Source organism: Octopus sinensis, linkage group LG24, assembly GCF_006345805.1.
Source record: "Octopus sinensis linkage group LG24, ASM634580v1, whole genome shotgun sequence".
In the NCBI taxonomy this organism is placed as follows: domain Eukaryota; kingdom Metazoa; phylum Mollusca; class Cephalopoda; order Octopoda; family Octopodidae; genus Octopus; species Octopus sinensis.
In genome coordinates this window covers 10,138,332-10,150,008 of record NC_043020.1, presented here as the reverse complement: position 1 = coordinate 10,150,008, position 11,677 = coordinate 10,138,332, and the positions used below count along the sequence as shown (strand labels likewise).

Sequence of the window (11,677 nt, the reverse complement as noted above, 5' to 3'; positions counted from 1 at the left end):
AAACATATATATGTATATATATATATATAAAGTATAAAAGGCATAGTCAGACACGGTAGTATTTCTTCATCTCAGATCATAAAATGGGCCAAAAATATTAAGTCATCGTCATAATAATAATAATAATAATAATAATGATAATAATAATGATAATAATGGTGTCAATATAGAATATCAGCATATCACAGTTTATCACACAGAGAAACATATCACTGGTCAGTACTTGAGTCCGACCATGACATTCCCCTTCAATATCTGAGCTACTGACAGTAAACAACAGACACAGCAGGCTACGGAGGTTTTATACAACATAACCTATCAAGGTACCACACAGATGTGTGTGCGTAGGTGTGTGTGTGTGTGTGTGTGTGTGTGCATGTGTGTGTGTGTGTGTGTGTGTGTAAGGCCTGTGTATGCATATCTTTATATCTGTGTGTGTGTGTGTGTGTGTGTGTGTGTGTGTGTGTGCATGCTTATTTGTGTGAGCATATACCATGCATATCATATACACATACACACATGTATGTATGTATGTGTGTATGTAAAATATATGTATGTGTTTATATGTGTAAGTGTGTGTGTATATATGTATTTGTATATGTGTGTATACATATATATTTATATACATACATATAATGTATATACACACACATACACGCATGTATGTATATATGCGTGCATGTAAAATATGTATGTGTGTATATATGTACGTATGTATATATGTATGTGTGTGTGTTTGTGTCTATAAGTCTGTATATATATATGTGTGTATTTGTATGTGTGTGTATACATATGTATATACACACATGTATGCATATGTAATATATATATATGTATGTGTGTATATATGTATGTGCATGTGTTTATGTGTATATATATATGTGTATTTGTGTGTGTGTGTGTGTGTGTGTGTGTGTGTGCATATATATGTATATACACACACACACACACGTGTATATATTAGGCCGTACTAAGAAACAAAAAATTAGAAGCAATAGCAAATATTAACACAACTCCCCAACTGGAGCATTCTCCAGCCATAGATTATGCATGAACGTGTAGAGTTTGTCACTGACAGCCACCTGTAAGACACAAAAATACATTGAAATGTTAGAAATAATAATAATAATAATAATAATAATGATAATAATAATACTTTCATTTATTGGCTACAAGGGCTGGTCACAAAAGAAATAGGGACAATACAAGGGACAAGTGGGTAACAAAAAAAAAAAAAAAACCCCAAAAAAATTCCCACAAAAGCAGGGATTCCTCGCAGGGACAACCAAGGAACCCCACACATTCTGTTTATCCCAAACACCAGATGCACTTCAGCAGGTGCCTCCCTCCTTCTCAACTCTTCCAGTTTACAAATGAAAGTTCAGAGTAGGCCCATTCATACGGGCCGTCCTCACCACATTCACCCACCTTTCAACAAATTTAAGCGGGGGAGTGGGAAGTGGCAGAACTTCCCTCTCTACTTTCACTTTCCTTTTGAAGTGGAACTTGAAAAAGTTGATGAGGGCTTGGCCAAAGAGGAAAGTATTTGTCTTCGGTCCTTTCAATCTCGTCCACCACACTATCCCCTTCGCTATAGCCACCAGACAGGAAAACTGCCTTTCCTTCCTGGCCAAAGGAAGGTTGTGGGGTAATCTTCACAATGGTTCTGGCCAATAAGCGGATCCGTCCTACACGTGATACCAGCTGTTCAACAAACCTCCACAAGTCAGAAATGTACGGAAACTGGACAAATGCATGCAGGATGGTTTCATTGCCGCGTGCACACCTTGGACAGGTCCATTTGACAAGCTTGTCTTGAACCAACAGAACTCCCCTCAGAAGCAATGCCAGCCCAGGTATTTCTGGAAAATATTTATAGGCGCCCAACCCTAAAGTTCTCCAGAAAAGACCGGTTAATTTATCCCTCCTGATGCTCAGAGTTTCCCAAAGGATGTTGTCACTCCTTCCCTTTACTAATCCCCTACAGAATTCCATACTGGAACTTCCACCGACTGCATCGCCCGACTGACAGAAAACTGTTAGCACTTGCCAACACTCCAAGCACCATTTCTTGGTCTACACTTGACCTAGGACTGTAGCTCTGCCAATGAGATGAGCTGTGGAAAATCCTGTATGACAAACAGTGACCACAGTTGCTCAGTTAAAAAAGTAGTGGAGATGTTGCGGCCTTGGCACTTGCCTGCACATCATTAGCCATGGCATGCCCAGTCTTCCATTTTTATAGAAAACCCATTTCTCATCACCAGTCACTGTTCGATCCCAAAACAGGTTCATTCATGAGACATGACAGCAAAGAAGAATACACATTCACTCTCTGTGCACGATTTGACTCGGAAAGTTTGTGAGGAACCCATTGACCCAATTTGCTGACTTTTCAGATGGCATGCAGGTGTTGATGAATGGTTGAATGACCAAATCCAAGTTTCTCTGCCAGTTCCTCAATAGTTACAATGGGATTTTGTTCCACCAGGGTTTGCAATCTGTCCTTATCAAGCTCTACAGATCTTCCAGGACGAGGCTCATTTTCTAGGCTGTCATTTCTGGAACCACCATTGACACTGGGTTACAATTATTGTCCGATCCCTATATACCGCATTAATGTTCCTCACACTTTCCATTACATTGTTGCCTTTATTGAACTCATCATCATCATCATCGTTTAACGTCCGTTTTCCATGCTAGCATGGGTTGGACGGTTCAACTGGGGTCTGGGGAGCCCGAAGGCTGCACCAGGCCAGTCAGATCTGGCAGTGTTTCTACAGCTGGATGCCCTTCCTAACTCCAACCACTCCGAGAGTGTAGTGGGTGATTTTTACGTGCCAGGCGAGGCTGGCGAACGGCCACGGTCGGATCGGTGCATTTTACGTGCCACCGGCACGGAAGCCAGTCGAGGCGGTGCTGGCATCGGCCACGAATCGGATAGTGCTTTTTACGTACCACCAGTCCAGGGGTCCTGGCATCTGCCGGGTGCCAGTCATAGGATTGGTTCAATTTCGATTCCGATTTCGATTTCGATTTCACTTGCCCCAACATGTCTTCGCAAGCAGAGGGGGTTGGCATGGGCGCCTGTCGTCGGATGAGGTTCGATATCGACTTCGCTTGCCTCTGCATTAATGTTCCTCACACTTTCCATTACATTGTTGCCTTTATTGAACTCAAAATATACAGCAAAATATGCTGTATATGCTCCTCTGTCACTTCCATTATAACTTTGGAAAAATATCTTAAAATAGAACTGCACTCTTCAAAGCTTGCACTAAGAATAAGGACAAGGTAAAATTACTGCCTGCTTTTATAGCAAGTTGATGCAGGTAGTCTATCCCATCTCCCTTCGACTTTTAGTTCATGAAATTGAAAAAACTGCATTATTTATGGGATGACTCAACACACACACACACAAATATATATTTCTTTACTACCCACAAGGGGCTAAACACAGAGGAGACAAACAAGGACAGACATTAAGTCGATTACATCGACCCCAGTGCGTAACTGGTACTTTATTTATCGACCCCGAAAGGATGAAAGGCAAAGTCGACCTCAGCGGAATTTGAACTCAGAACGTAACGACAGACGAAATACCGCTTAGCATTTCACCTGGCGCGCTAACGGTTCTGCCAGCTCGCTGCCTTTAATATACATTACCTTATATGGTAATATACATTATATATATACATTACCTTATATGGACTAGGCTGTAGGGCTCGCTTGTGATCTTCCCGTATGTGACTCAATGATGACAATGTCTTCTCTCTCAGTTGTCGCAGCGTTGGGAGATTGTGCTGAGCCTGTTAGAAGGACAACAACAACAACAACAAAATGAGTGTAAACTTCACCTTATAATAAGTGGACACTTAAAAGGATTGGACATACGAAGGGGTGCCGAAAAGCTCCTGACTTCGGGTAAAAGAAAATATGGGAGGATCAGTTACTGTATTCTAAAGTGTATAAGGAACCCTTTTTTGTCAAAAATTAGGTTAAAAAAATATGGGAGTTTCTTACACATGGATAGTATTATAATCCCTTACGAAACCTTTTTTTTCCAAATTTCAAGCCCCCAAAATTAGGGGTTTCCTTATATATGTTAAAATACAGTATTTATGATTTTATTCAAGATATTCCCCTCTCAGATTCACACACTTATTATTGCAGCGGTCCTTCAGTCTTCCTGAGCCCTATAAAAGAACTCAGAAGGTTGGGCCTCCAATGAGGTCCCTCACGATATACCCTTAAAGCCCAGAACTTTTCATCACCCATCACACAGAATTTCACACTGAGTACGCACTCGACTTATGAGTGAACACTTTACTCTTTTACTTGTTTCAGTCATTTGACTGCGGCCATGCTGGAGCATCGCCTTTTAATCGAGCAACTCGACCCCAGGACTTATTCTTTTTGTAAGCCGAGTACTTATTCTATTGGTCTCTTTTGCCGAACCACTAAGTAATGGGGACATAAACACACCAGCATCGGTTGTCAAGCAATGCTAGGGGGACAAACACAGACACACAAACACATATATATATATATATATATACGACGGGCTTCTTTCAGTTTCCGCCTACCAAATCCACTCACAAGGCTTTGGTCGGCCTGAGGCGATAGTAGAAGACACTTTCCCAAGGTGCCACGCAGTGGGACTGAACCCGGAACCATGTGGTTGGTAAACAAGCTACTTACCACACAGCCACTTCCATAATTTTCTATACTCTCCCTCACAGAATGTGACCCCACCCAACCCACCTCGCACCCCATTTTAGAGTGAGTGGACACTTCACACTCCACCTCACAGTGATTATCACCTTTCATGGTTCCTATTTAAATCTTGGTACCCTGAGTATAGAGAAGTGTACCTCCTCAAGGTACATACCTATCATCATCATCATCATCGCTTAATGTCCGTTCTCCATGCTAGCATGGGTTGGACGGTTTGACCGGGATCTGGGAAGCCAGGAGGCTGCACCAGGCTCCATTCTGATCTGGCAGTATTTCTACAGCTGCATGCCCTTCCTAACGCCAACGACTCTGTGAGTGTAGTGGGTGCTTTTATCTTTTGATATTTATTTGTAATAGAAGCCAGTAAAGTATTATAGAAACAGCAACCAAACTGCCCTCAATTTATATCATGCCACATTAAAAAAACACAGAAACATTGGATAAAGTATTCTGGAAAAAAAAAAAAGGAAATGGTCATGGATGGAATGCTTTTAATTATAGGTCTGCTTCGTCAGGTTTATAATAATGAAATTATTGTATACTGTGCTCAGGTGCACCACAACTTGTCAAAAGTGCGTATAATAGGCACAGGAGTGGCTGTGTGGTAAGTAGCTTGTTTACCAACCACATGGTTCTGGATTCAGTCCCACTGTGTGGCACCTTGGGCAAGTGTCTTCGACTATAGCCTCGGGCCGACCAAAGCCTTGTGAGTGGATTTGGTAGATGGAAACTGAAAGAAGCCCATCGTGTATATGTATATATATATATATATATGCGTGTGTTTGTGTGTCTGTGTTTGTCCCCCTAGCATTGCTTGACAACCGATGCTGGTGTGTTTATGTCCCCGTTACTTAGCGGTTCGGCAAAAGAGACCGATAGAATAAGTACTGGGCCTACAAAAAGAATAAGTACCGGAGTCGAGTTGCTCGATTAAAGCCGGTGCTCCAGCAAGGCCGCAGTCAAATGACTGAAACAAGTAAAAGATAAAAGATAAAGAAGATAAAGCATATGCAATAATGTACAAATATCTGGAAAGTGAACAGTGTATGAGTCAGATACATGCTTGCGTGTGTATGGAGGGGAGAAAATCAGGTGTAGTGTTGGCGAATCTCAGAAAGCATGGAAGTTTTGAAGGATGCAGTGCTCCGACAACTAACGACTGATGCCGGCAGTTTGTTCCATGCCTAAGCGTGTGTATGGAGGGGAGAAAATCAGGTGTAGTGTTGGCGAATCTCAGAAAGCATGGAAGTTTTGAAGGATGCAGTGCTCCGACAACTAACGACTGATGCCGGCAGTTTGTTCCATGCCTAAGCGTGTGTATGGAGGGGAGAAAATCAGGTGTAGTGTTGGCGAATCTCAGAAAGCATGGAAGTTTTGAAGGATGCAGTGCTCCGACAACTAACGACTGATGCCGGCAGTTTGTTCCATGCCTAAGCGTGTGTATGGAGGGGAGAAAATCAGGTGTAGTGTTGGCGAATCTCAGAAAGCATGGAAGTTTTGAAGGATGCAGTGCTCCGACAACTAACGACTGATGCCGGCAGTTTGTTCCATGCCTAAGCGTGTGTATGGAGGGGAGAAAATCAGGTGTAGTGTTGGCGAATCTCAGAAAGCATGGAAGTTTTGAAGGATGCAGTGCTCCGACAACTAACGACTGATGCCGGCAGTTTGTTCCATGCCTAAGCGTGTGTATGGAGGGGAGAAAATCAGGTGTAGTGTTGGCGAATCTCAGAAGCATGGAAGTTTTGAAGGATGCAGTGCTCCGACAACTAACGACTGATGCCGGCAGTTTGTTCCATGCCTAAGCGTGTGTATGGAGGGGAGAAAATCAGGTGTAGTGTTGGCGAATCTCAGAAAGCATGGAAGTTTTGAAGGATGCAGTGCTCCGACAACTAACGACTGATGCCGGCAGTTTGTTCCATGCCTAAGCGTGTGTATGGAGGGGAGAAAATCAGGTGTAGTGTTGGCGAATCTCAGAAAGCATGGAAGTTTTGAAGGATGCAGTGCTCCGACAACTAACGACTGATGCCGGCAGTTTGTTCCATGCCTAAGCGTGTGTATGGAGGGGAGAAAATCAGGTGTAGTGTTGGCGAATCTCAGAAAGCATGGAAGTTTTGAAGGATGCAGTGCTCCGACAACTAACGACTGATGCCGGCAGTTTGTTCCATGCCTAAGCGTGTGTATGGAGGGGAGAAAATCAGGTGTAGTGTTGGCGAATCTCAGGAAGCATGGAAGTTTTGAAGGATGCAGTGCTCCGACAACTAACGACTGATGCCGGCAGTTTGTTCCATGCCTAAGCGTGTGTATGAGGGGAGAAAATCAGGTGTAGTGTTGGCGAATCTCAGAAAGCATGGAAGTTTTGAAGGATGCAGTGCTCCGACAACTAACGACTGATGCCGGCAGTTTGTTCCATGCCTAAGCGTGTGTATGGAGGGGAGAAAATCAGGTGTTTGTGGCGAATCTCAGAAAGCATGGAATTTTTGAAGGATGCAGTGCTCCGACAACTAACGACTGATGCCGGCAGTTTGTTCCTCCATGCCTAAGCGTGTGTATGAGGGGAGAAAATCAGGTGTAGTGTTGGCGAATCTCAGAAAGCATGGAAGTTTTGAAGGATGCAGTGCTCCGACAACTAACGACTGATGCCGGCAGTTTGTTCCATGCCTAAGCGTGTGTATGGAGGGGAGAAAATCAGGTGTAGTGTTGGCGAATCTCAGGAAGCATGGAAGTTTTGAAGGATGCAGTGCTCCGACAACTAACAACTGATGCCAGCAGTTTGTTCCGTGCCTCAGCGTGTGTATGGAGGGGAGAAAATCAGGTGTAGTGTTGGCGAATCTCAGGAAGCATGGAAGTTTTGAAGGATGCAGTGCTCCGACAACTAGCAACTGATGCCGGCAGTTTGTTCCATGCTTCATCAACTCTCAGCGTGAAGAAATGTTTCCTTAAGTCATGGGAGCTGTGCTGTTTTCTGACTTTGTAAATATGCCCACGGGTGTTAGACGGGTGGAGTTTGAAGTTTGAAATAGATATAACTAATAAATAAGTCTGACGCGAAAAGAGCTGCGTTCTGGCATTGTAGCCACAGCCTTTCAAATAAATTTTTAAAAAGGGTGAAAGAAAATGCTTCAAATGGAAATGAAATGATGGAGGGTGGGGGGGGGGGTAAAGGGGAGATAACTATAAATTAAGTCACGGACACGAGCAGAGTTATCTACCTTCTTTAGTCACGGCAATAACATTAAAATAAAATATTCGACGTACAAGACACAAAGATGCGGTGGGGGAGGGGAAAACTACAAGAGCATTTCAAGGCACCCCCTCACACACACACACCACACACACTCCTAGATTACCTTGACACACACTGAAGGCAAATATCTTCGAGTTCTTGCTGACAATTAGCCATACCAGCTTCTTCACCACTTTCAACCTACCTTTAATTAAATTTAATGGAGAGTAACACCTCCCTTCTACCGTCCCCTTCAAGCAGCAACCTGACAGGTACCTCTTCTCTCTCCTCACCTTCAAGCATCTTTTTAGCAGTATCTTTTTTCTTTCTTCACCTTCAGGTGCTACAATGAAAAAAGCTGATGAAGGCTTGACCCGAGAAGGAAAGCTGTTCTCAAAACCTCCGAACTGCACCCACCACCATGACCACCACACCGAGGAAGACTATCCACTTTTCAGCATCAAAGCAAAAGCAGTAGTTTGATCTTCAGAGTTTAGTCTTGTTGCTCTATTTCTATTTCTAGGTTCAAATCCTACCAGTCATCTTTGAGTTCTAGGGTCACCTCAGGGCTAAACAAGAAAAAATCTGCAAAACACTTTCACACATAAGTCATTTAACACAGTAGGCAGTCTACTTACTTTCCCATTTTTCCAGTAAACTTTGTACAGTGGTTCAACTCTTGAAGGTTGCACATAAGCTCGTTTTGTTTCCTTTTAAAAAAACAAAAAAAAAACAAGATTAATCACTAATTGTAATTTTGTTACAATCTTCTATATTTTACGATTTAATTACAATCCTCAATATTCTATGGTTCAGTTACAAGATGAAGATGATAATAGTATGTTCGTGTGCCGGTAATGGTACATTCATGTGCCGGTAATGGTACGTTCATGTGCCGGTAATGGTACGTTCATGTGCCGGTAATGGTATGTTCATGTGCCGGTAATGGTATGTTCATGTGCCGGTAATGGTATGTTCGTGTGCCGGTAATGGTATGTTCGTGTGCCGGTAATGGTATGTTCATGTGCCGGCAATGGTATGTTCATGTGCCGGTAATGGTATGTTCATGTGCCGGTAATGGTATGTTCATGTGCCGGTAATGGTATGTTTGTGTGCCGGTAATGGTACGTTCATGTGCCGGTAATGGTATGTTTGTGTGCCGGTAATGGTACGTTCATGTGCCGGTAATGGTATGTTCATGTGCCGGTAATGGTATGTTTGTGTGCCGGTAATGGTACGTTCATGTGCCGGTAATGGTATGTTCATGTGCCGGTAATGGTATGTTCATGTGCCGGTAATGGTACGTTCATGTGCCGGTAATGGTATGTTCATGTGCCGGTAATGGTATGTTTGTGTGCCGGTAATGGTACGTTCATGTGCTGGTAATAGTATGTTCATGTGCCGGTAATGGTATGTTCATGTGCCGGTAATGGTACGTTCATGTGCCGGTAATAGTATGTTCATGTGCCGGTAATAGTATGTTCATGTGCCGATGATAGCATGTTCATGTGCCGGTAATGGTACGTTCATGTGCCGGTAATGGTACGTTCATGTGCCGGTAATGGTACGTTCATGTGCCGGTAATGGTATGTTCATGTGCCGGTAATGGTATGTTCGTGTGCCGGTAATGGTATGTTCGTGTGCCGGTAATGGTATGTTCATGTGCCGGCAATGGTATGTTCATGTGCCGGTAATGGTATGTTCATGTGCCGGTAATGGTATGTTCATGTGCCGGTAATGGTATGTTCATGTGCCGGTAATGGTATGTTTGTGTGCCGGTAATGGTACGTTCATGTGCCGGTAATGGTATGTTTGTGTGCCGGTAATGGTACGTTCATGTGCCGGTAATGGTATGTTCATGTGCCGGTAATGGTATGTTTGTGTGCCGGTAATGGTACGTTCATGTGCCGGTAATGGTATGTTCATGTGCCGGTAATGGTATGTTCATGTGCCGGAAATGGTATGTTCATGTGCCGGTAATGGTATGTTTGTGTGCCGGTAATGGTACGTTCATGTGCCGGTAATGGTACGTTCATGTGCCGGTAATGGTATGTTCATGTGCCGGTAATGGTATGTTCATGTGCCGGTAATGGTATGTTCATGTGCCGGTAATGGTACGCTCATGTGCCGGTAATGGTACGTTCATGTGCCAGTAATGGTATGTTCATGTGCCGGTAATGGTATGTTCATGTGCCGGTAATGGTATGTTTGTGTGCCGGTAATGGTACGTTCATGTGCCGGTAATAGTACGTTCATGTGCCGGTAATGGTATGTTCATGTGCCGGTAATGGTACGTTCATGTGCCGGTAATGGTATGTTCATGTGCCGGTAATGGTATGTTTGTGTGCCGGTAATGGTACGTTCATGTGCTGGTAATAGTATGTTCATGTGCCGGTAATGGTATGTTCATGTGCCGGTAATGGTACGTTCATGTGCCGGTAATAGTATGTTCATGTGCCGGTAATAGTATGTTCATGTGCCGATGATAGCATGTTCATGTGCCGATGATAGCATGTTCATGTGCTGATGTTAGCATGTTCATGTGCCGATAATAGTATGTTCATGTGCCAGTAATAGCATGTTCATGTGCTGATGTTAGTATGTTCATGTGCTGATGTTAGCATGTTCATGTGCTGATGTTAGCATGTTCATGTGCTGATGTTAGTATGTTCATGTGCCGGTAATAGTATGTTCATGTGCCGGTAATGGTACGTTCATGTGCCGGCAATAGTATGTTCATGTGCCGGTAATAGTATGTTCATGTGCCGGTAATAGTATGTTCATGTGCCGGTAATGGTACGTTCATGTGCCGGCAATAGTATGTTCATGTGCCGGTAATAGTATGTTCATGTGCCGGTAATAGTATGTTCATGTGCCGGTAATGGTACGTTCATGTGCCGGTAATGGTATGTTTGTGTGCCGGTAATGGTACGTTCATGTGCCGGTAATAGTATGTTCATGTGCCGATAATAGCATGTTCATGTGCCGATGATAGCATGTTCATGTGTCGATGATAGCATGTTCATGTGCTGATGTTAGCATGTCATGTGCTGATGTTAGCATGTTCATGTGCTGTGTATTAGGCAGTTCCATGTGTCGATGTTAGATGTTCATGTGCTGATGTAGCATGTTCATGGCTGATTAGATGTTCAGTGCTGATGGATGCATGTCATGTGCTGATGTTAGCATGTTCAGTGTCGATGATAGCATGTTCAATGTGCTGATGTTAGCATGTTCATGTTCTGATGATAGCATGTTCATGTTGCTGATGTTAGCATGTTCATGTGCTGATGATAGCATGTTCATGTGCTGATGTTAGCATGTTCAGTGCTGATGTTAGCATGTTCATGTGCTGATGTTAGCATGTTCATGTGCTGATGTTAGCATGTTCATGTGTCGATGATAGCATGTTCATGTGCTGATGTTAGCATGTTCATGTGCTGATGTTAGCATGTTCATGTGTGATGGTTAGCATTTCATGTGCTGATGATAGCATGTTCATGTGCTGCTGTTTGGTAGATGTTCATGTGCTGATGTTAGCATGTTCATGTGCTGATGATGTTAGCATGTTCCATGTGCTGATGTTAGCATTCATGTGTCGATGATAGCATGTTCATGTGCTGATGTAGCATGTCATGTGCTGATGTAGCATGTTCAGTGCTGATGTTAGCATGTTCATGTGTCGATGATAGCATGTTCATGTGCTGATGTTAGCAT

The 11,677-nt window shown here is 43.3% G+C and overlaps 1 protein-coding gene across 5 annotated transcripts in view; it reads right to left on the bottom strand.

Annotated features, from left to right (window-relative positions):
* Nucleotides 1-732: 732 nt before the first annotated feature.
* The window catches only part of LOC115223842 (nicotinate phosphoribosyltransferase), a 97,921-nt gene continuing 86,976 nt past the window's right edge, over nt 733-11,677 (bottom strand). For 4 of the 5 annotated variants that reach the window (XM_036513059.1, XM_036513062.1, XM_036513060.1 and 1 more), the window contains 3 exons: nt 8,599-8,670; nt 3,702-3,809; nt 875-1,082 (listed from right to left, as the gene is read on the bottom strand). In XM_036513059.1, coding sequence (XP_036368952.1) covers nt 1,005-1,082; nt 3,702-3,809; nt 8,599-8,670 — 258 coding nt within the window. In that variant the 3' untranslated portion in view covers nt 875-1,004. Of the gene's footprint in view, nt 800-874; nt 1,083-3,701; nt 3,810-8,598; nt 8,671-11,677 lie in introns of those variants that run through there. The other variant, XR_005003729.1, reaches the window with a different exon arrangement.